The sequence below is a fragment of the Plecotus auritus genome (assembly GCF_963455305.1).
Source record: "Plecotus auritus genome assembly, chromosome: 6".
Lineage (NCBI taxonomy): Eukaryota > Metazoa > Chordata > Mammalia > Chiroptera > Vespertilionidae > Plecotus > Plecotus auritus.
In genome coordinates this window covers 63,618,466-63,643,879 of record NC_137773.1, presented here as the reverse complement: position 1 = coordinate 63,643,879, position 25,414 = coordinate 63,618,466, and the positions used below count along the sequence as shown (strand labels likewise).

Genomic DNA, 25,414 nt, shown 5'->3' with positions numbered 1-25,414 from the left:
ATATTCTTTTAAAAATAAACCTTTTCCCAGTCAGTGTGGCACAGTGGCTGAGCATGGACTTACGAACCAGGAGATCAAGGTATGAGTCCTGGTGATGGCACATGCCTAGGTTTCCCACTTGATCTGGTGAGGGTCATGCAGGAGGCAGGCTTTCCATGATTCTCTTTCATCCTTGATGTTTCTATCCCTCTCTCCCTCTGCCTAGCTCTCTGAAATCAATTTATAAGATATATTTTAACTGAAAATTCAAACATTTATTATATGCTACCAATCTATAAAAGAGTGATTCCTATGAAGCAAAACACTAGTACAGAATCACAGTCGATTGTAGTCAATGTCATTGCCAAGAAGAGAGCAAAGTGACAAAAAAATGAAATAGTATTCAAGTGACTTTGCTGCTAGATGAGTAATGAAACCACTAAACACGATTTCAATTGCGTTAGTAAGCTCAGGTATTGTTACCGGGGAGCCCAATGTGGGCTCAGGCTGCCTGTCCCTGTGTCCATGAACGAAGGCAGGATTGAATCATATTAGGTGTTTATTGAGAAAGCTAGACTGCCAAGAAGACAAGTTGCTTACAAGCATCAAATCCTGACTCCCAGCAAGATTCAGGGATGGGTTTATGAAGGGGAAGGGACTGGGGTGAGGAATGCAGCTATATGCTGGCCTGGGGGTGCTCAGATGTCAGCTACTGTAATTAGTCATCAGGCTATGAGATGATGTTGATGAGATGATGTTTTGACTCCTGGTGGGTTGGCTTGACCATGCTGGTGGGTTCTGCTTGCTGAATTGGCAGTGGAGTCACCTCCCCAGTCACTTCACACAACCTTTGAAAAGGAAACTTAAAGAAAAACTTAAGTCCTTATTCATATATAAGAAACTCAACCCCCTATTCACTTAAGTATATGTGTTCTAAGATTTAAAATAATATGATTACTTTTCAGATTAATACAGGTGCTCTATCTATTAGATTGTATGTCCCCCTATCAGTATAAGACTGCTTTTGGTTCAGTGACCAGAGGAGACCAGCATTCCTAAAATTTGCTATTCTAAAAGATACCATCAATGTAGAACAATCATCTCCTTAAGTCAATTCCATTGGGATTTTGTTTCCCCTCACAAAGTGTTTCTGTCTTCTAACCCTTGCTACACCCTGAAATAAGATTTACAGACCATCCTATCTAATAAAAGAGAAACTTGCAAATTGACCTTACCTCCGCTATGCCCACCAGCCAATCAGAGCAAGTATGCAAATTAACCCAACAAAGATGGCGGGCGGCCACAGAGCTGGAGGGAGCAGGAGGCTTGGGTTGTCCCTGGCGATGGAGGAAGCAAAGCTTCCCGCCCGCCCTGGCCTGCCCTGGACTCTGCTCAAGGCTACAAAGTTTCAATTATTGAAGATAAATAAATCCCAGATACCTGCTTCGAGCCAGCCCTGGCCTTCGTTCAAGGAGGCACTAAAAAAAAAGAAAAAAAAGAGGTGCTGGGAGCTTGGGTCACCGGGAGGCGTGGCCAGCCTGCAAACAGCCATCAGCCCCTCACCCAGGCTGGCCAGGCAGCCCAGTGGGACCCCCCTCCCTGAAGGAGTTGTGGCCAGCCTGCAAGCAGCCATCAGCCCCTCACCCAGGCTGGTCTGGCACCCCAGCAGGGACCCCCACCCTGAAGGGTCTATGGCCAGGCTTAAAACAGCCCTCAGCCCCTCACCCAGGCTTGCCACACCCCCATGGGGTGAGTGTCCCCACTGGGGGCTTGGCCAGCCTGAAAACAGCCCTCAATCCCTCACTCAGGCTGGCCAGGCACTCCAGCGGGGACCCCCACCCTGAAGGGTCTATGGCCAGCCTGAAAACAGCCCTCAGCCCCTCACCCAGACTTGCCACACCCCCATGGGGTGAGTGTCCTCACTGGGGGCTTGGCCAGCTGAAAACAGACCTCAGTCCCTCACCCAGGCTGGCCAGGCACCCCAGGAGAGACCCCCACCATGAAGGGGGTGTGGCCATCCAGAAAAGAGCCCTCTTTCCCTCACCCAGGCTGGCCACACCCCCATGGTGTGAGGGTCCCCGCTGGGGGGCTTGGCCAGCCTACAAACAGCCATCAGCCCCTCACCCAGACTGGCCTGGCACCCCAGTGGGACCCCCCCCCCGAAGGGGGTGTGGCCAGCCTGAAAACAGCCCTCAGACCCTCACCCAGGCTGGCCACGCCAGCCCAGTGGGGACCCTCACTCCATGGGGGCATGGCTGGGTTGCAAACCACCACAGGCCCCTCACCCAGGCCACCCCATGTCCCAAGGGAACCCCCACCCTGATCCAAGACACCCTTCAGGTCAAACCAGCTGGCCCCCACCCGTGCACCAGGTCTCTATCTATACTAATGAATGGGTAATATGCTAATTAGACTGGGAGACCTTCCAGGAGACCTTCTGGATGTTCTTCTGTACAAAGCCATGGTGGCGGTGCCGAGGTAGAGGCGATTAGAGGCCAAGAGGGGAGGGCAGTTGTGGGTGATCAGACTGGTGGGGGGCGGGGCCGTTGGGGGTAAGCAGACCAGCAGGGGGGCCTGTTGGGGCGAGCAGGCCATCACTGGGGGTCAGGTGGAGGTGATCAGGACAGCGGCGGGGGCAGTTTTGAGTGAGCAGGCCCGCAGGGGGCCTGTTGGGGGCTAGCAGGCCAGTGGGGAGGGAAGGCAGGGGCGAAAAGGTCAGAAGGGGGGACAGTTGGGGTGAGCAGTCTGTTAGGGGAGGCAGTTGGTGGCAAGCACACTGGCACGGGGGGGGGGGGGCAGTTGGGGGCGAGCAGGCCGCAGGCAGAGTGGTTAGGGGCAATAAGGCAGGCAGGCAGTCCTGGATTGCGAGAGGGATATCCAACTGCAGGTTTAGGCCCGATCCCTGTAAACCAGCAGTAAGACAGGGAGAGGGTGCAGGTTGGGCTGAGGAACACCCCCCTTCCCGGTGCATGAATTTTGTGCACCGGGCCACTGGGCCACAGTTACAAATAAAATAAAAAAGCGCTGGAGAAGACATACATTTTCTGGAAAATGTCAGTAGAAAAATGAATGTGAAAGGTCCTTTGGTGACAACTCAGAGGAGAATGAGGAGCGTGTTACATGACACTGAAGAAAAGGTGATAGTTGTTGTAAAGGGCCAGAAAACATAGCTTAGTTGTGTGGTACCATGGTGTGGAAGGCAGACTTGGTAAGTGATGAACTGCTGAGGAGAATAATCCTCTGGGCTGGAGACTCCACTCTCTGGGTCCATATTATTCTTACTTTAAGAATTACAGTTCATATACCATGTTTAATAGCATGCTATTCAGCTTCCAAGTGTTTGAATTTTTTGGAATGTTTTTATTATAGTTTATTTCTAATATTATGCCATTGTGGTCTGAGAAAATGCTTGATATGATTTCAATCTTTTTGAATTTGGGGAGACTTTGCTTGTGACCCAGTATGTGGTCTATTTTTGAAAATGTCCCATGTGCACTTGAGAAGAACGTATATTTTGTGGCTTTGGGTTGAAATGCTCTGAAGATGTCAATTAGGTCCATTTGATCTAGTGCGTCATTTAGAATTGCTGTTTCTTTGCTGATTTTTTGTCTAGAGGATTTATCCAGTGATGTCAGTGGTGTATTAAAGTCTCCTACTATGATTGTATTGTTGTCGATCTCTCCCTTGATATCTTCTAGGAGTTCTTTTATGTATTTGGGTGCTCCTGCATTGGGTGCATATATGTTTACCAGAGTTATATCTTCTTGTTGAATTGCTCCCTTTAGTATTATGTAGTGGCCTTCCTTATCTCTTGTTATGGCCTTTACTTTGAGGTCTATTTTATCAGAGATAAGTATCACAACCCCACCTTTTTTCTCATTTCCATTTGCCTGAAAAATGTTTTTCCATCCCTTCACACTCAGTCTGTGTGAATCCTTTGCTCTGAGGTGGGTCTCTTGTAGACAGCAAATATATGGGTCATGTTTTCTTATCCATTCAGCTACCCTATGTCTTTTGATTGGTGCATCTAATCCATTTACGTTTAATGTTATTATTGACAAGTACATGTTTGTTGTCATATTTTTCCTTAGTGTTTGTGTTTCTTTTTGCCTTTCTCTTTCTTCTTTTTACAGCAGTCCCTTTAGCATCTCTTGCATTGCTGGCTTGGTAGTGATAAACTCTCTTAGCCCTTTTTCATCTGTGAAGCTCCTGATTCCACCTTCAATTTTGAATGATAGCCTTGCTGGGTATAGTATTCTTGAATTCAAACCCTTGCTTTGCATCACTTTGTATATTTCATTCCATTCCCTTCTGGCCTGGTGTGTTTCTGTTGAGAAATCAGTTGATATTCTAATAGGAGAGCCCTTGTAGGTAACTTTCTGTCTCTCTCTGGCAGCCTTTAAGATTCTTACTTTGTCATTAGTGTTCGCCAATTTAATTATGATGTGTCTTGGTGTCGGTCTTTTGGGGTTCAACCTGTTTGGGACTCTATGTACTTCTTGGACTTGCATAGTTTTTTTCTTGCCAATATCAGGGAAGTTTTCTGTCATTATTTCTTCAAACAGGTTTTCTATTCCTTGTTTCTCTTCTTCTCCTTCTGGTATCCCTATTATTCTAATATTGTTTCATTTTGTGTTGTCCCAAAGCTCCCTTAGGCTCTCCTCTTGCTTTTTAAGTCTTCTTTCCAGTTGCTGCTGTGTTTGTGTATTTTTTCCTACCTTGTCTTCTAATTCGCTGATGCGGTCCTCAGCCTCTTCTAGTCTACTGTTTAAGCCTTCCAATGTGTTCTTCATTGCAGCTATGTCATTCTTCATCTCTTCTTGGTTTCTTTTCATGTTGGTGACATTCTCATTCAGCTCCTATAGTTCTCATTGAGTTGTGTGTATTTGTCATCCATCCGTTTAAACATCCTTATAACCATTACTCTGAATTCTTTCTCTGTTAAGCTACTAGCCTCAATTTTATTTAACTCCCTCTCTGGTGATTCCTCTTTTTCTTTCCTTTGGGAGTTGCTTTTTTGTCTCCCCATGTTTTCCTGTAATGTTTTAATTGTAGATCCAATTGCTTTGCTACCCAGGTTCTTTTGGTGATGGTAATACTGGTGTAATCTCTCAATTCTCCTGGGCTTGGTAATCTAGTGTAGCTCCCTAATTGAGCTATTTGGGTTCTCTTGATGTAGGCCTGCAAGCTTGAGAGGCCCAACTGCGGTGTCTAGAAGTCAGCAGCCGTGGAGGGGAGTATCCCAATTTTTGCTGTCTTGTGCCCTTAATTGAAATCACGCGTGCCCAGTGGGGACTCACAGTGGCACCAAGGAACTGTCTGTCGGGGTGATGTGGCTCAAGGGGCCTGCACTCTGGAAAGGTGTGACTGTGATGCCCAGAGTTCTGTAGTTATGGGGTGGGCAGACTCAGCTTTCACTGCTGCACCTGTGGTGGATAGGCGCTTACTCCCAGTGGCGGCTCACAGGAGCACCCGTGGTAAGTTTGCCAGTGAGGCACACTGAAGCACTCTGAAGGGCTCTGGCAGCGTGGCTGTGTAATTGAGGTGCTTAACTTCTAAAGATTTCTCTTTAAGGCAGATCCTATGGCCTCAGGGAGTATTGAGATTCCATGGTGTTAATCAGTGTGGGATCTGGGTGTGGCTATATTGGTTGCCTGGAGACTGGAGGGAGGGGCTATCTCTCAGGAGAAAATGGCGAGGGGCCTAGATATGACTCAGCACCAGACTCGTTTCCACCTCTCCTGGACCATCCGCTGCCTACTATCCCCAGATTCCACAACCCCACGCCCTCTTCTGCACCTCAACCACAGGTAAGTGTCTGTATCCTAAGGGTCCTACGAACCAGGTTCAGTGGAGAAAGGCGCAGGCCCCAGCACGAGGAGGGACCGCGTCTCTGCAAGTTCCTTTCTTGCTGGCACTGCGCGGTCCGGCTGCTCTTCAGGGCTGCCTTAGAGCTCAGATCCCAAATCCAGACTCCAAGGTCTAAAATCCCCTACCTCCCGCAGTCCCGTGGACCCTTTTTAGTTTGTTTGTTTGTTTGTTTCTCCAGTCAGACACTTTGCCTGTCCTCAGGGACGTGGCTTGGGGCTGTGTAGTTTCTCCCTGACCTGGGCTCAGAGGTCTGGCAGATTCTACTGCCTACATCTTTGACTTTACCTTTATCGGGGGATCTCTGCCCTTCCCGGCTGCAAACTGTCTCACCAGCTGCGCCTCCTTCGCCAATTCAGGCTGGATTCCACTCATTTCAGCTGCTCCCTCTATCTGCTCCGGGACAAGGCTCAGGACACGTCCGTCTATTCTGCCGCCATTTTGTCTCTCTCCCATATACCATGTTTAACTGAAATTTAAACCAGTGATGTTCTTGGGTTGTTTAAGTAACCATAGCAACTGAATTTGTGCCTGTTGAACATTGGTACATGTGAATTGCCTTTGTGAGTTTCTGCTGTAAACATACCATAATGCCACCACTGTCTCTCACACATGCCACACCATTCATTTAAGTAACTCCTAGGGCCCTGGCCAGTGTGGCTCAGGTGGCTGAGCGTTGTCCCATGGCCCAAAAGGTGGCCATTTTAATTACTGGACAGGACACATGCCCAGGTTGCAGCGTTCAATCCCAGGCTGTAGCATGTATAGGAGGCAACCAGATGAAGTTTCTCTCTCTCTCTGTCTCTTCTCTCTCCGTGTCCTTTTCCCACACTCTAAAATCAATAAAAACATTTTTTTACAAACAGGTCCTAAGAAGTACTTTTTTTTTTTTTAAATATATTTTATTGATTTCCCACAGAGAGGAAGGGAGAGGGACAGAGAGCTAGAAACATCGATGAGAGAGAAACATCGATCAGCTGCCTCCTTCACACCCCCCACCAGGGATGTGCCCGCAACCAAGGCACATGCCCTTGACCGGAATCGAACCTGGGACCCTTCAGTCCGCAGGCCGACGCTCTATCCACTGAGCCAAACCGGTCAGGGCCTAAGAAGTACTTTTTAAAAGGAGCTAGGAGCTCTAGCTGGTTTCGCTCAGTGGATAGAGCATCAGACTTCAGACTGAAGCAAGCATGTCAAACGCGCGTCACACAATGAATATTTTTGCAGCCCAGCTAATATAATGGTATGTAAGAAACGTTTTGATTTCTATAATCCTGTTGCGTTCACTTCCCTTACGCACCTATCACACTGGTGAAACATTTCTCTCCACTAATACTAGCAGCGAATATTTTAGCATCCAATTGCCACGTCATTAGTCTTACACTGACTTGTTTGGTGTGTGCAACAGGAAATATTTCGCTTTCAGAGAACAAGAAAAATGGGTTTATTTGCTTTAGCTTATTAATTTGTGCAGTTATTCGTGTCTGGTAAGTTAATGTTCAAGAAAAAATACTAATTTTTATTAAAATGTTCTATTATGTTATGTTAAGCATTACTCATTTATTTCAGCCCTTTGTATTTAGCATGTCTCTATTGAAATAAACCTACATTTCTTTGAAAATTGAAGCTTTTGTTTTTTTGCGGCCCACATAAACTTAAACCTTATTTATTTGGCCTGTGATAGCCTTTGAGTTTGACATGCTTGGACTGAAGGGGCCCAGGTTCCATGAGGTCAAGGGCGCATGCCTGGGTTTCGGGCTCTATCCGCAGTGGGGGGGCGTGCAGAAGACTGCGGATCCATGATTCTCTCTCAACATTGATGTTTCTATCACACTCTCTCTCTCACCCTTCCTCTCTGAAATCAATAAATATATACTAGAGTCTGGGTACAGGAAATTAGTGCACAGAGGTGGGGGGCGGGGGAAGGGGGAGTCTCTCAGCCCAGCTTGCACCCTCTCCAATCTGGGACCCCTCGAAGGATGTCCAACTGCCAGTTTAGGCCTGAAACAGGCAGTTGGACATCCCTCTCGCAATCCAGGACCACTGGCTCCTTAACCGCTCACCTACCTGCTGCCTGATCACCCCTACCACTCTGCCTGCCGGCCTGATACCCCTAACTGCTCCTCCGCTGGCCTGATCACCCCCTAACTGTTCCCTTGCTGTCCTGATCGCCCCCAACTGCCCTCCCCTGCTGGCCTGATCACCCCTAACTCCTCTTTCCTGCTGTCCTGATCACCCCTAACCGCCTCTGCCTCCGCCCCCACCACGGTGGCTTTGTCTAGAAGGACATCCAGAAGACATCGAGTCTAATGAGCATTTTACCCTTTTAGTATAGATTTTTAAAAAGGTAGCTCTGAGGCTAATTGTCAACAGAAGTCTCTCCCAATTATGTTTTTTATCCCATTGTGTATAGACATTAGATTCAATGATTCATTTTCTAATGAGTCACCAAAATTTCAAAATGATACAGCTTTACATTTCTACCAAATAAATAATGTTTTAAGACTTCCCTTAAAAATATCGTCTTTATAGGTGACATTATTCAACAACTTTATAGGATTAAGTCAAACTACTGTAAATTCCTATGGTAATTTTTTTTAACAGTTCTAATGAAAGACTTTTCATTCTCATACTCACCAGTAATGTACATTTTACAAATGTCTAATTGGAATCAAAAATTATGGCAAATGGTAGCTTTTCACCTCCCAGTACATACATTTGTCTTCACCCCTTGCAGAGAAGTAGGGTCTTGCAATTGCTTTTAGAAAGTGGATTAAGAGAAAAGTGTATGTCTCTTTCTGGTGTTGGCCTTCAATATTCATGGTGGCCCTTTGGTGCTCCCTCTTTCTCTAGTTGTAGTGACCCAGTGCTGTGACAACTCATGACTGAGGGAGTTAGATCCCTGGGTGGGTAATGGGGCAGTGCCCTGCTGGCCTACACTGCACTTTACAAGAGTAAGCACCTGAGATCACCACAGCATAGGAGGGCTACTCTGGTCTGTGTAGTGGTCCCTTGTACCTCAGTGAAAGCTCTGCTGAGCATCTTTTCAAGATATGGAGATAGACAAACAGTACAGCGATATGCAAACTGCAACTTTATTTCCAAACTAGAGACCTGGTGCACGAAATTCATTCATGGGGGGAGGGGGGACGTGTAAGTGTCCCTCAGCCCAGCCTGCATCCTCTCCAATCTGGGACGCCTCGAGGGATGTCCGACTACCTGTTTAGGGCCGATCCACGTAGGATCGGGCCTAAATGGGCAGTCAGACATCCCTCTCACAATCCAGGACTGCTGGCTCCCAACCACTCGCCTGCCTGCCTGCTGATTGCCCCTAAGTGCTTCTGCCTGCCAACCTGATCACCCCTAACCACTCCCCTGCCAGCCTGATTGATGCCTAACTGCTCCCGTGCAAGCCCGATGGCCCCTATTGCCCTCCCCTCTGGACTGGTCAACCCTAACTGCCTTCCCTTTCCAGCCTGGTCACCCCTAATTGCCCTCCCCCCAGGACTGGTACCCACAAACTGACCTCCCCTGCAGGCCTGGTCTCTCCCAACTGCCCTCCCCTTCAGGCCTGGTCCCTCCCAACTGCCCTCCCCTGCTGGTCTGATCACCCCCAACTACCCTTCCCTGCAGGCCTGGTACCCCACAACTGCCCTCCCCTGCAGGTCTGGTCCCCCCACAACTACCCTCCTCTGCTGGCCAGATAGCTCACAACTGCCCTCCCCTGCTGGCCATCTCCTGGCAGCCATCTTGTGTCCACATAGGGGCAGCCATCTTGTGTGTTGGAGTGACTGTCAATTTGCATATTACCCTTTTATTAGATAGGATACTTAAACAATACACATACAGGCATAAAAACAGAAGCATGTTCTAAAAGGTTGGAAATTTCACTTAATGCCAAAAACAAGTATGTGACCTTTGGAGGTCATACAGGGATTGTCAAAGGCAGGTTTACAGCCCTGGCCAGGTAGCTCAGTTTGTTGGAATGTGGTCTGTTACACCAAAAAGGTTTGCAGATTGGATTCCCATTCAGGGCACACAGTTTTCAGGTTCAACCTGGTCAGGGCAAGTACAGGAAGGTACTGATTGGTGCTTCTCTCTCACATAAATGTTTCTCTCTCTCACTCTCTCTCATTCCTCGCTATATATATCAATAAAGATATCACCAGGTGAAGGTGTAAAAAGAAAGTATGCTGGCTGTAGCCTGGCCCACTTGCACCTACACCAGCCCTCTCTGGGTGTCCCGCAGCAGCAAGGCCACCACCAAGTGCTTTCCCAGGCTCCTGCAACTGGAACAGCAGGGAGAGGGCCATTCCAGGTGCTGGGTGACCACACGAAGCAGCCTTACTGGTTCCACACGGAGAACCTCAAGATCCCCAAGACAGTTCATCCCGTTGCGTGGCTGGTGGAAGTGATCTTTGGCCCCTCAGAGAGCACATTCCGCAAGTCCAGTGTGTGTCGCAGACCCTGCTGCACATTACTCAGTGGGAGGGACCCTGAAGGCGAGGCTGAGATCTTGATATTGGGTCAGCCTTCTTCCCAAAAGGATGTGGCCAAGATGAGCATCAACTTGGCTCACTAGCACCGCCAACTCCGGGCACGACGCTCGTGGAAAAACGCTGCACAGGAGGCCAAGCCCTGGAACTTCTGTGCTGCAGTCCGGGAGACCAAGATCCAGTGGTCCCCCAACAAAGTCAGGGAGAAGGCAACCTTGTGGTCCCCTGACACTGTCCAAGAGAAGGTGACCCAGCGGTCCCCAGACACAGTCTAGGAGGCGGCCACCCAGAGCTCCCCCAACGCCACCCAGAGCTCCCCCAACGCTACCCAGAGCCCGGTTCCCAGGTTATGAAGGCATTTCGGGGCCCGGGAGCATGAGCCAGGCAAGGTTCAAGTGAAAGCCCCTATCTGGAGCTCTATTCTAGGTCCTGCTTCTGCCGCAGAAGCTGGGGAAAGGGTGGTGTGCGTTGTTCTTGCTTTCTCCTCCCCACCCCCATGTTAAAAGTTTGCAAACACAAATCTAAAAAGTTCTAACAAAAGAATTGAATTCTCTAATAAAGAATTGAATTATAAAAAATAAATAAAAAAAATAAAGTATGTTTGCAGTGGTTAATATGCAAAAGTTTACTTTTGTACTATTTGTGACTTATTACTGTACATATTTGTACCACAACTGTCAACCTGCTTTTGCTCAAGAAAACTGAATAAAACATAAGACAAAAATAAGACAATTAGAATTCCCAGAAATTTTTATGGAAAATATAAAAACATAATAAAAAGTAAATAATAGGTATTTCTTTTTAAAGACATATAAATTTTCTTGATTTCAGAAAGAAAGGAAGAGAGAAAGATGTAGAAACATCAATGATTAGAGAGAATCATCCATTGGCTGCCTCCTGCATGCTCCCTACTGGGAATTGAGCCAGCAACCAGGGCATGTGCCCTTGACTCCTGGTTCATAGGTCAATGCTCAGCCACTGAGCATGGCTGGCTGTCCTAGAATATGTTTCTTATGGAAACTTCTGATTTAGGTCAGTTAATAGACAACACAGCCTCCATAGAACTAAGCTCCTGCAGAACAAAGCTGAAAGGACACCCTTGCCTAGGGAACTAGGGTGTGTTATAACCCAAAGCCAGAGGAGGAAGCCTGGTGGAGGGCTTCATATCTGGAAAATCCTGCTCACAAAGTCAGTGGTGGTGACCAGCTTGCTTAGGCAGGGTGGAAGCCATCCAAAATTGGATTCAAATGTTCACACTGATGACTCACCACATACCAGGAGAGTATGAAAAAGTTGTACTACTCACATGGTGAGGTTTGGGATGGAGAGAAGGCTGGATATTACAGTAGGTCCCAAAATGACTGAGAGCACAGGGAAATGGGACTAGCTTGTGGTGTTCATGGCGGTTACTGGGTGATGTTGGCAGAAGCTTGCTTGATTGACACTTTCCTCCTACCCCCAAGGATGGAGCACCTGGACTTCCTCATCAGCTCTCCTAAATTTAAGGTCAGGGAAAAGAGAAGGGTGCATCCTAAAAACTTTCAACATTCAAACATCAAAACTGGAATCAAGATCTTTATTCTAAGTACTCCTTTCAATAACAAGGGGAGAAACCTAGCACAAACAAAATTTCTTTCAAATTTATCATCACTAGACTCTGATGATGCTGGTTGTAAGAGATTCTGAAGATGATGCAATGGAGAAATAAGGCATGAGTTTTCCTGTAAATGTAGCAGTGATTCCACACAAGAATGAGAATTTATTCAAATTATAAAATGAAACCTCTCCCAACTCATAGTCCAGAAAAACACCAATCTTTCCTTGTCCTATAGGGGAAGGGCCAAATGTCTGAGTCCAGCAGCCATTGCTTGGGGATGGTGATATGAGAGTATTTCTGGGGAAAGATTCCTTACACACACCTAAGGACCATTCAGCTGTGCCTTCTATGTTTACCTCCCAAAAATGCCTGCCAGCAACAAATCCCTCAGAACTCAGGACAGCTGGGCAAGAAGTAAGTTCATGGGGATTATGAAACCCAAATATTGTCCTATATAGCACACTTTTTCTATTTCTTAATATAATGAGAGTTGGGTGGGCAGTTTCAGGATCCAGTGTCAAATCTACCTGAAACATGCGGATCATTTTATGCAGGCCAAAATAATATGGGGGGAGAAAGAAACTCTCCTTCTTTAATTCATATGAAAAGATAGCCGGGGGCTCTATGTTTTCATAGCTGTTGTGGATACTTTCAATATCTGTGAGTAAATCCAGGTCTGTCTGCAAACACTTCTCTTCTATTTCACTTAATAGATCGCTTAGCCTGAACATGTGGTCTAAAGTTTGCCTTCCATTTTCAATTAGTTCTTCTTCAACATCATTCTCCTCTATAAGTAGATCGTTATCAATTTCATCTTGCTCTATTTCCAGGCAAAACTTGATATTTTTACATTCATAGTCCACTTCCTTCCTCCATTTTTCCATTTTTCTCTTCACTTCCCAAATATTTGCAGCTTGGTTTTTATATACCATTTCAGCATTTTCAAGGTTATTAGTGAGTGCCCCAATGTACCTTTTGAGGATCCTCCTGTAACTAGCTGCAGCTTCCTCAATGGGGATCAGGCGCTGATCCTGGTGGTTGGAGGAGACCTTGCACTGGGCACACAGAAGCTCCATGTTTTTCTCACAGAACAGGGTCAGAACCTCGTTGTGCTTCCCACACAGGGGTATTTCTTCCTGCAATTTCCTCTGGCTCCCTGAGGTGGGGATCTGCTGAACAATCTCAGTCATGTGACATAATTGGGTGTTCCTCTTCAAGCTCCTGTCAGGGCAGTGGTGGAGGCAGACAGGACAGGGAAAGGTGTCCTGTAGACCTTCCCAGCGCTGGTGGATGCAGGAGAGACAGAAGTTGTGCCCACACTCAGTGGTCACTGGGTCTCTCAGGTGATCCATGCAGATGGGGCAGCTGGCCTCTGCTTGGAGCTCAGCCAAGGAAGCTGCAAAGGCCATTGTGCAGTGAGGGTGTCTATCTGAAAGGGCTTTCTTCAGTCCGTGTGATCCTGCAGGAGTGAGGAAAAGTGAGAAGATGAGGTCTGCTCAGGCCTCCCTCTCTAGGCACTAGGAGCTTCCAAGAAGAGTTCCAGTGGACAGCTGATGTCCAGTCTTCCTATACCAGTAAGCTTCTCCTGTGTTTAATGTCAGGTTCCCCAAGTGAAGATCAATCAGATATGGATACTGATAAAAAAATGAAGCAACATCCAAGTCATAAGTGGTTTCTGTGGATAAAAAGATATCTCTCTCTGCCTTGCCCCATCCTCTCACACTTTATAAGAAAATAAATTAAAAAAAGAAAATAATTTAAAAAATTTTAATGTAGAAGTATGTAAAAGGAGAGTCTCTTTTAGAAATATATAATGAAAAGTTTACAAGTAAACTCATAGAGATTTCCTGCCCAGAAAAGGAAAAATGTTGATTCAATTATAGGGGGAAGTTGCAAAAAAGTTAGTCATAGAATATGGGTTCTTCAAAATGAGTTCATAAGATATTCTCTTCTATTCTGGACACCTAGAATACTCTATAATTTGCTTTTTAAAAACCTAACCATTTGAATTCCATTTCAGTGTTTCTCTGTTCTCTTCTAGCCAAGAAGGTTTCTCTTACTCCCTTCCTTAAGCTTCATCCATGTCCCTTCATCTCAGAGCTCTTAGGTCCACTTCAACTCCTTTCTTCCTCACAGTTGTTTCAAACTGGTCCCCTTTCTCCACTCCAAATCCATCATCTGCTTCCCTGTTCCCACATCCTATCCCCACCCAACAAATCTTCCATAAAGAGATTAAGAAAAGACCAAGGCTGGCCTTAAAGTTCCATCTGCTTGTAGGTTATGTGGGCTGGATTTCAGGTTTGATCTCAGTCAGCCTGAGTCATTGGGGGTGGGTTTTTTGATCATCTATTCCTCCAGAGACAGATGCAACCAGGAAAATAGCACTCAGCTTCCCTTTCAGTTTGGTGTCAGCATACACATCAACTTAGGTAAACCTCTTGGAACCTCTGGTTTTATTTATTTTTTATATATATATTTTTATTGATTTCACAGAGAAAAAGAGAAGAGAGAGATAGAAACATCAATGATGAGAGAGAATCATTTATTGGCTGCCTCCTACAGGCCCAACACTGGAGATGGAGTCCAAAACCCGGGTATATGCCTTAGACCAGTGGTCAGCAAACTCATTAGTCAACAGAGCCAAATATCAACAGTATAATGATTGAAATTTCTTTTGAGAGCCGAAAACCGACTTCTGCACATGGGCCCCAAAGTTTCAATCCCACTATACATGCATGCCCCCACGTGGTATTTGTGGAAGAGCCACACTCAAGGGGCCAAATAGCCGCATGTGGCTTGGGAGTCACAGTTTTCTGACCACTGCCCTAGACCAGAATCGAACCCCGGTGCTTTCTGCTGAGCCAAACCTGCTAATAAGGAACCTCCAGTTTTAAACAAAAAGAATTTGACAGCAGACACTGAGACATTGTAGAAGATCCCCACAGGCAGCTTCAGACCAATGCTTCAGGGCACTTTGCATGTGCACATAGATATTTGTCACCCCATAGGTCAGGTTGGGATCCTGGTATCTGTATTTTTAGCAAGCAATTAGATGATGTAGGGCAAGGCTAATTGAGGGACACCAGCAATAATGAAAGCATGTGTCTTAAAACAACCTGAATCCAAGTGATGATTGGCTTGTGAGGTAAAGTGAAGGCCCTGCTAGAGTAGCCACACAGAAAGCCAAGGGTGGGGAGCAATACCTCAGTGACTCTCAGTTTGGTCCCACCTCCTGTACCAGTATCATCCCCACTCCCAGCTTACCTGGAGCCTGCTCCTTTGAGTGAGTCCCTGAAGTGTGTCTCCAAGAAGAGTCTCAGAAGCCAGTCTCCTACTAGTTAAATGCTTAGTAATGTGACCCTGGCCTATATATACCACTAGGAGGGTCAATCTCTTTAAGACCTTATCCACCAAAGACTCCTCCTTGGAGGTGAGACATGTGATCCAGGGTGGGGGTAGGAAGATGTGGAGAATTCTAGTTGATGGGATCTCCTCTTATTCCTGCAGGCTAGGGCAGACTAACCTTGTTAATATGCATAATCTGATTTGCACCTTTGTAATTCTCCCTTGAACTTCTCAACACCCTTTTTTTTTTTAGTGTTTTTTTTTAGATTCTTTTTATTAAGGTATTATATGTGTACATATCTTACCATTGCCCCCCCACCCCACTCCCATACATGCCCTCACCCCCCAATGTTTTGCATCCCTTGGTTATTCTTATATGCATGCATATAAGTCTTTCGGTTGATCTCTTATTTCCCCCACCTCTCCCTAACCTTCCTGCTGTAATTTGACAGTCTGTTTGATGCTTTACTGCCTCTGTATCTATCTTTTCGTTCATCAGTTTATAATGTTTTTTATTATCCACAAATGAGTGAGATCATGTGGTATTTTTCTTTCATTGACTGGCTTATTTCACTTAGCATAATGTTCTCCAATTTTATCCAGGTGCCTACAAATGGTAGTAATTCCTTCTTTTTTATGGCAGCATAGTATTCCATTGTGTAGATGTACCATAGCTTTCTGATCCAGTCATCTGCTGACGGGCACCTAGGCTGTTTCCAAATCTTAGCTATTGTAAATTGGGCTGCTATGAACATAGGGGTGCATATATCCTTTCTGATTGGTGTTTCTGGTTTCTTAGGATATATTCCTAGGAGTGGGATTCCTGGGTCAAATGGGAGTTCCATTTTCAGTTTTTTGAGGAAACTCCATACTGTTCTCCACAGTGGCTGCACCAGTCTGCATTTCCACCAGCAGTGCAAAAGAGTTCCTTTTTCTCCGCATCCTCGCCAACACTTGTCGTTTGTTTATTTGTTGATGATAGCCATTCTGACAGGTGTGAGATGGTATCGCATTGTTGTTTTAATTTGCATCTCTTGGATAATGAGTGACTTTGAGCATGTTTTCATGTGTCTCTTGGCTTTCCTTCTGTCTTCTTTTGAAAAGATTCTATTTAGGTCCGTTGCCCATTTTTTTATTGGATCATTTATCTTCCTTTTATTAAGTTGTATAAGCTGCCTGTAGATGTTGGTGATAAAACCTTTATCAGTGATAACATTTGCAAATATGTTCTCCCATACAGTGGGGTTTCTTGTTGTTTTGTTGATGGTTTCTTTTGCTGTGCAGAAGCTTTTATTTTGATGTAGTCCCATTTGTTTATTTTCTCTTTGGCTTCCATTGCCCTAGGGGCAGTATCAGTGAAGAAGTTCTTTCAGCATATGACTGAGATTTTGCTGCCTGTGGATTCCTCTAGTATTTTTATGGTTTCCCGTCTTATGTTTAAGTCCTGTATCCATTTTGAATTTATTTTTGTGTATGGTGTAAGTTGGTGATCTAGTTTCATTTTTTTGCATGTATCTGTCCAATTTTCCCAACACCATTTATTGAAGAGACTGTCTTGACTCCATTGTATGTTCATGCCTCCTTTGTCAAATATTAATTGCGCATAGTGGTTTGGGTCAATATCTGGATTCTCTATTCTATTCCATTGATCTATATGTCTGTTCTTGTGCCAGTACCAGCTGTTTTGAGGACAGTGGCTTTGTAATACAGCTTGAAATCTGGTATTGAGATCCCTCCTACTTTATTCTTCTTTCTCAGGATTTCTGTAGCTATTCGGGGTCTTTTTTTATTCCAGATGAATTTTTGTAGAGTTCTTTCTAGGTCTGTGAAATATGCCGTTGGTATTTTAATGGGGAGTGCATTGAATCTATAGATTGCTTTGGGTAGTATGGACATTTTAATGATGTTGATTCTACCAATCCATGAACATGGTATGTTCTTCCATCTGTTTACATCTTCCTCTATCTCTTTTTTCAGTGTCCTGTAGTTTTCCGCGTATAGGTCTTTTACCTCCTTGGTGAAGTTTATTCCTAAGTATCTTAATTTTTTTGGTGCAATGGTAAATGGGATTGCTTTTTTAGTCTCTCTTTCTGTAAGTTCACTATTGGTGTATAGAAATGCCATAGATTTCTTGGCATTAATTTTGTATCCTGCTACATTGCCGAATTCATTTATTAAGTCTGTTAGTTTTTTGATGGAGTCTTTCAGGTTTTTTATGTACAATATCATGTCATCTGCAAATAAGGACAGTTTTACTTCTTCTTTTCCAATTTGGATGCCTTTTATTTCTTCTTCTTGTCTAATTGCAATGGCTAATACTTCCAGTACTATGTCAAACAGGAGTGGTGAGAGTGGGCATCCCTGTCTTCTTCCTGTTCTTAGGGGAAATGGTTTTAATTTTTGCCCATTGAGTATGATGTTAGCTGTGGGTTTATCATATATAGCTTTTATTATGTTGAGGTATAATCCTTCTATTCCCACCCTGTTGAGAGTTTTTATCAAGAAATGGTGTTGGATTTTGTCAAATGCTTTTTCTGCATCAATTGATATGACTATGTGATTTTTATCTTTCAATTTGTTTATGTGATGTATCACGTTAATTGATTTGCGGATATTGTACCATCCTTGCATTCCTGGGATAAATCCTACTTGGTCATGGTGTATGATCTTTCTGATGTACTGCTGGATCCGATTTGCTAGAATTTTGTTGAGGATTTTGGCATCTACGTTCATGGGGGATATTGGCCTGTAATTTTCTTTCACTGTGCTGTCTTTATCTGGTTTTGGTATTAGGGTGATGCTGGCTTCATAGAAGGAGCTTGGAAGTGTTCCTTCCTCTTGAGTTTTTTGGAATAGTCTGAGGAGGATAGGTTTTAGTTCTTCCTTGAATGTTTGGTAAAACTCCACTGTGAAGCCATCTGGTCCCGGGCTTTTGTTTGTCAGAAGCTCTTTGATGACTGCTTCAATTTCTTCCATAGTTACTGGCATAGTGAGCTATTTAGATTCTTCCTGATTGAGTTTTGGAAGGTTATATTTTTCTAGGAATATGTCCATTTCCTCCAGGTTGTCCAGTTTGTTGGAATAGAGTTGTTTGTAGTATTTTTTAACAATCCTTTGTATTTCGGCGGGATCTGTTGTTATTTCACCTCTTTCATTGCTGATTTTGTTTATTTGGGTCCTCTCTCTTTGCTTCTTGGTGAGCCTGACTAGAGGTTCACCAATCTTGTTTATTCTTTCAAAGAACCAGCTCTTGGTTTTGTTGATATTTTGTATTATATATTTTTTTTTTGGTCTCAATGTCGTTTATCTCCTCTCTGATCTTTATTTCCTTCCTTCTGCTTACACTGGGCTTTTCTTGTTGCTCTTTTTCTAACTCTTCGAGTTGTAGGGTTAGGTAATTTATTACCATTGTTTCTTGTTTTTTGCAGTATGCTTATAGAGCTATGAACTTCCCTCTCAAGACTGATTTTGCTGTGTCCCATAGATTTTGGATTGTTTTGTTTTCATTGTCATTTGTTGCCATGATATTTTTTATTTCTTCCTTGATCTCTCTGGTAACCCAGTCATTGTTTAATAGCATGCTGTTTAGTCTCCATGTGTTTGATTTCTTTGGATTGTTTTTATTGTAGTTGATTTCCAGTTTTATGCCACTATTGTCTGAGAAGATGCTTGATATGATTTCTATCTTCTTGAATTTGAAGAGACTTTGCCTATGTCCCAACATATGGTCTATCTTTGAAAATGACCCAAGTGCACTTGAGAAGAATGTATATTCTGTGGCTTTGGGGTGAAATGTTCTGAAGATGTCAATTAATTGCATCTGGTCTAGTGAGTCATTTAGGATTGATGTTTCTTTGCTGATTTTTTGTTTAGAGGATTTGTCCAATGGTGATAGTGGGGTATTAAAGTCTCCTACTATGATTGTATTGCTGTTGATCTCTCCCTTGATATCTTCCGGGAGATTTTTATGTATTTGGGTGTTCCTGTATTGGGTGCATATATGTTTACGAGAGTTATTTCTTCTTGTTGGATTGCTTCCTTTAGTATTATGAAGTGGCCTTCCTTATCTCTTGTTATGTCCTTCACTTTGAGATCTAATTTGTCAGATATAAGTATTGCTACCCCAGCTTTTTTTTCATTTCCATTCACCTGGAAAACCTTTTTCCATCTCTTCACCCTCAGTCTGTGGGCATCTTTTTTTCCGAGGTGGGTTACTTGTAGACAGCAGATATATGGGTCTTGTTTTCTTATCCAATCTGTTACCCTATGTCTTTTTATTGGGACATTTAATCCATTTACATTTAAAGTTATTATTGATAGGTACTTATTTGTCGCCACTTTTATTCTTTACCCCTGTGTTTCTTCTTTGCTTCCTATTTCTTTATTTTACAGCAGACCCTTTAGCATTTCTTGCATTGCTGGTTTGTTGTTAGAGTATTATATTTGACAGCAAAATAGTAGTCAAGTTCTCAGAATAATTTAAATTGGCTAATTGAAATAAGTGAATATTCCAGAAAAATTAATGGTAATGGACAAAAAGCTGTTCCTAAAGTGTTCACTAAAATTTTTATTGGTAGTTCATCTCATGTTAAAATTGGTAGTTCATCTCATGTTAAACATGTAATGAACCTAAAGCAGTCATATTTTAGTGCAAAAAAATAAAATTTAAAAGCTATCAAGACTACATTATAAAATTTCCCAAAGCCTCCTAATATTTAAATAAAAAAAGGGGGGATAGTACAAGAATATCATGTAAAGAAAAATATCCTGTAAGTAAATTACATCTAGAAAACTTTTACTTTAGAAAATTTAACTTTCATTTGTAATGCTAACAGCACGACACCCATGAAAAACACACATGGTGTCAAAACAAGCCAAAGGAAAATCGTTTGGGCAAAAAATGAAAAAGGATCCCAAGTCAAATTTATAGAAAAGATTCCTTTATTAACGTTTTGTCAAGAATATGTTCATATATTTTCAGAAAACAACTCCAAGACCATGTGGATTCCTGCAATAGAGAGGAATTGACAGGACTGCTCCAGCCATGAAGACAGAAGAGAAACAGTCCAGAGATGGAAGATGCTGATGATGCCTTGCTATACTAGCAGTCAGCAGCTGTGCGTCGCTGCAGGTTGCGAAGGACCAAACCAGAGAGGGTCGAACCTGCATTACCACCATTTGTCCACCATCCAGAACTGAAATATCATTGCTGACATGTACACATAAGGAACAGTTTGACATTGAAATTGGGACTCAAAAGAACTGTTGGCCCAGACAGAAACTCACTACAGACTGAGTCATTTGCCTCTCAGCATAAGCATTATTGCTTGTCTCATTTTCGGTTCTTATAAGTGTATTTCTAGTATCATATGATCTCGCTCATCTAGGGAAAATAATGAACAACATAAACTGATAAACAAAAACAGTCCCAGAGACAGGGAAGCATCGATCAGACTGTCAAACCTCAGAGGGAAGGTAGGGGAGGGTGGGGGTAAGGGGGAGAGATCAACCAAAGGACTTGTATGCATTCATATAAGCCCAACCAGTGGTTACGGACAACAGGGGGGTGAGGGCATGTGTGGGGAGGGGTTTGGGATGGGAATGGGGGGATGAGGACAAATATGTGATACCTTAATCAATAAAGAAATTCTAAAAACATAAAAAATAAAAATAAATAAAAAATAAATACATGAAATATATCTGCATGTGGGTGTGAAAACAAAACCAAAATCTGTAGATACATTTTTTGTAAAAAGCAAATTGTAGGGAGCATTTGATATCTTGCTTCACAGCAATGGTCATCATATTGGGCTCAAATAAATGCATATAAATTATTTATTTGTTTTGTTAATTCTCACCCAATAATTTTTTTCCATTGAATTTTAGGGAAAATGGAAGAGAGAGGGAAAGACAGAGAGAAACACTGATGTGACAGAAACAACAGTTGGTTCATCCTGCATGAGCCCAGCTTGGACGGCCCACGTTGGGGAAGAGCCTGCAACCAAAGTACATGGCCTTGATTGGAGTTGAACTCGGACCCTTTGGTCTGCAGATCGATGGGCTATCCACTGAGCCAAACTGGCTAGAGCTCTTATAATTATTTTTTAAAATGAAAGTGTAGAATACAGCACATAGTAGTCTCATATTGTATCATGAAACAATCCTATGTAATGAAAGCTAATATGCAAATATACCAAATGGTGGAACAAAGGAAAAACCCAACAACTGGTGGTTATGACGTGCACTAACCACCAGGGGGCATGGGAGGAACATGGTGGGCATGGGCAGCAGGCAGCAGAGCACAGAACATGGCTGGCATCTGCTATGGAGGGATATGCAGCAGATGAGCAGGGTGTCAGAACAAGGCAGAAAACCAGATGCTGTCTTCAGGGTGAGCTTCTGGTGATTACTGAAAATTGTTGGCTCCTGCACGCTATAGTCCGGCTCAGTGCTCACACCTGCTACTGGATCCCACCAGCTTGCACCCGCTGCCACCGCCCAGTGCAGGACCCTATCGCTCAGTGCCATCAGTGGCTGTGAGCAACTTCCACACCAGCAGTGGGTGGGAGTGGGGCCCTTGCCAACAGCGGGTGGGGAAGGTGGCTGCCTGCCACCATTGCCCCTCAGGGCTTCTCCACCTCCCCCTGATCCTGAGGGGCGATCAGGGTAGCAGCCACCACTCACAACTGATGTCAGCCATTGGCCCTAATGGCTTCTCACTGTCACCAGTTCAAGTAGGGGCTGCGCCCTCAGTGCTGGGGAGCAGCCGCAGTGGGAGAGGGGGCTTCAGGATGGTCAGGGGATGATGCCTGGCAGGAGGGGCCAGGCTGGGGCGCTTAGGATGGCACTAGTCCCACCCCTGTGCCCACCAACACCTAGAAGCTCACAGTTCCTTTTCAACATGCATGAATTTGTACACTGACCTCTAGTTAATATACAGTATAATGCGAGTCTAGGCTTGTGTATTGTATATGATTAGGATGTTTTTTGATGGATACAGAAGACACTTCAGGATGGTCAGGCATGAAAAGTATAAGACAACCAATGGATGTGTCCCTCACACATCAATATTTATCTTTCTCTGTCCCTCCCCCTCCCTTCCACTCTGTCTGAAAATCGATGAAAAAATGTTTGCTGGGGAGAAACCAAGATGGCAGCATAGGTAAACCCCTAAATTGCTTCCTCACACAACAATTTCCAAACTACAACTAAAAGACAAAATGAACATCATCCAGAACCACAGGAAAGCTGGCTGAGTGGAAATTCTACAATTAGAAGGAAAGAGGAAAGCACATGGAGAATCAGAGGAGCTGTAAAAGGCTGAGGGACGGAGACACACGCGCGGGTGCCTGAGTGCCTGGCTGGCTTTCTCTAGCGGAAAGGAGACAAAAGCTCCTGACTGCGCTGAACCCCAGTTCCGACTGCACTGAACCCCAGTTCCAGGCGAGACCCTGGGGACCCAGGCTTATATGGGGGGAATCTGGACTGTCAGGGAGAAACTCAGGGGAGCCGCGAAGAGAGGACTGACTGCTGAGGGCTCTGCTGGCTTTCTCTAGCGGGTGGGAAACAGAAGCTCCCCACTACACTGAACTCCAGTTCCGGGCGAGAATCTGGGAATCCAGATTTATTGGGGGAGAAACTGGACTGTCTGGCAGTGGGCAAAACTCGAGGGCTGCTTACTCTTAGAGGTGCTTGCAGTGATTACCGAGGAACACTGAGACCCAGGGGCCTCATAGCGCAAGGCTGACAGGAAGCCAAGACTGTCTGCTCAGCCCTGAGACTCTGCCCCATCCAAGCTGAGCACAGAGGCTTTTGCAATTTTGCAAGTCTTGTCTCATAAGAGTGTCTCCAGCACAGAAGTTCTCCCGGCGTAGACACAGCTGATCCTCACAGCCAATTGGCTTGGAGGTCAATTCCTCCCAGTGATACCAACAACAATTAAGACTTAACTACAACAAGGCTGAGCACACAGTCCACAAAGGGGTGCACCAAGAGTGTCCACCTCAGGTAATGGGGGAGGCTGAGCCAGTGGGCCCTATAGGACACCTAGCACACAAAGCTACTCTACCAACTAAGGGAAGCAGAGAAAATGTGGAGATAAAGAAACAGATCACAAATGAAAGTAATAGAGGAAAGCAAACGACTAGATATAGAGTTCAAAACCACGGTTATAAGGTTTTTCAAGAATTTCCTAGAAAAGGCTAATAAATTTAGCGAGACCCTCGAGGATATGAAAAAGGACCAACTAGAAATGAAACGTACACTGACTGAAATAAAGAATAATATACAGAGACCTAACAGCAGACTAGAGGACCGCAAGAATCAAGTCAAAGATGTGAAATACAAAGAAGCAAAAAACACTCAACTGGAAAAGCAAAAAGAAAAAAGAATCCAAAAATTTGAAGATAGTATAAGGAGCCTCTGGGACAACTTCAAGCGTACAAACATCTGAATTATGGGGGTGCCAGAAGAAGAGAGAGAGCAAGATTCTGAAAACCTATTTGAAGAAATAATGACTGGAAACTTCCCCCACCTGGTGAAAGAAATAGACTTACAAGTCCAGGAAGCACACAAAACCCCAAACAAAAGAAATCCAAAGAAGACCACACCAAGACACGTCATAATTAAAATGCCAAGAGCAAAAGACAAAGAGAGAATATTAAAAGTAGCAAGAGAAAAACAGGGCTTTCATTGAGGTACAAGGGACCACTGCATTGATCAGAGTTGCCCTGCTATGCTGTGGTGATCTCAGATGCTTACTCTTGTAAAGTGCAGTGTAGGCCAGCAGGGCGCAGCTCCATTACCCACCCAGGGATCTAACTCCCACAGTCATGTGTTGTCACAGCACGGGTCACTGCAGCTGGAGAAAGAGGGTGCATTGAATGGCCACCATGAGAACTGAAAGCCAACACTAGGAAGAGACACACACAGTTTTCTCTTTTTCCATTTTCTAAAAGCCATTGCAAGACCCTACTTCTCTGCAAGGGGTGAAGAAGAATGCATGTATTGGGAGGTGAAAAGCTACTGTTTGCCATAATTCCTGATTCCAATTAGACATTAGTGAAATGTACATTAATGATGGGTGCTAGAATGAAAAGTTCTTAAAACTTGTAAATAGATTAACATGGGCATCTACAATAGCTTGACTTAATCCTATAGCAGATTTTTCATTTAAGTAAAATAAGCCTTAAAATATTAGTTATTTGGTAGCAATGTAAAGCTCTATTATTTTGAAATGTTGGTGATCCATTAGAAAACGAATCATTGAGAATAATGTCTAAATACAATGGGATGAATGGGGCCCCTGGGAAGAGGTGGAGAGGTCAAGCTGGCTTGGGCTTTGGCATCAAGGGTCCGGAAATGGTGGAGGGGGGCAGGCTGAAGGATCTGAGTGGTCAAAAGTGGAGGAGAGTGGGATGTTGGGGGGTGGCTGGTCCAGAATGTGTTGGGCAGAAACTGCGGAAGGGGAGGAGGAGCTACCCTCCCCTATAGCCGCCATGGCAGGAGGCAGTGCTTCCTGAGCAGGGCTGGCCCAATGCGCTGGGTTGTAAGAGGAGGCATCAGGGTGGGATGGGGTCTGCGACAAGCTGGCTTTGGCCTTATTTTCCCGGGTTCCGTGGGGCTCACAGGTGCCTGGTCCCAGGCAAGTGCCCAGCCCAGGTGCACATCTGCCCCAGGAACTGAGAACTTCCCCTGACATGCGCCTGGCCTGACAGCCCTGGCTCCTTGTGCGTCCTGGGCACCACGCTGCTGGGCTCCACTCTATCCTGCGGAGGCGCATGCGGCAAATCTCCCCTCCTTGCGGGTCCTCTACCTTTGCTCTGAGGGACTGTGGACCTGGCTCGGCTGCAATGGGCAGGCCAGCAGCCAGCATCCCAGGGACAGACCTGTGGCCATCATCACCAGAAAACTGACTTTGGATAAAAATAATGAGATGTTTTGAATTTAGACAGGCATGGTAGGAATGAAAGGACTTTTGAGTCATCTTTCTTAGATGGATAAAAAGCAGATTACTAGAATACAGTGCCCTCTTTTACAGTGTGCGGAGTGATAGCATCATTGCAAAATTTATTACTTAAGTATATTACATTTTTAGGGGAAACATATTTGTGTCTATAACTAACTGAAT

General features: G+C 44.6%; 1 protein-coding gene across 1 annotated transcript; it reads right to left on the bottom strand.

Annotated features, from left to right (window-relative positions):
• Nucleotides 1–11,993: 11,993 nt before the first annotated feature.
• Nucleotides 11,994–13,349, bottom strand: LOC308251197 (tripartite motif-containing protein 60-like; the record flags this gene model as incomplete). Its single annotated transcript, XM_080674331.1, has 1 exon — nt 11,994–13,349. The coding sequence occupies one exon, from the start codon at nt 13,347–13,349 to the stop codon at nt 11,994–11,996; it is 1,356 nt and encodes a 451-aa protein (XP_080530457.1).
• Nucleotides 13,350–25,414: the final 12,065 nt, after the last annotated feature.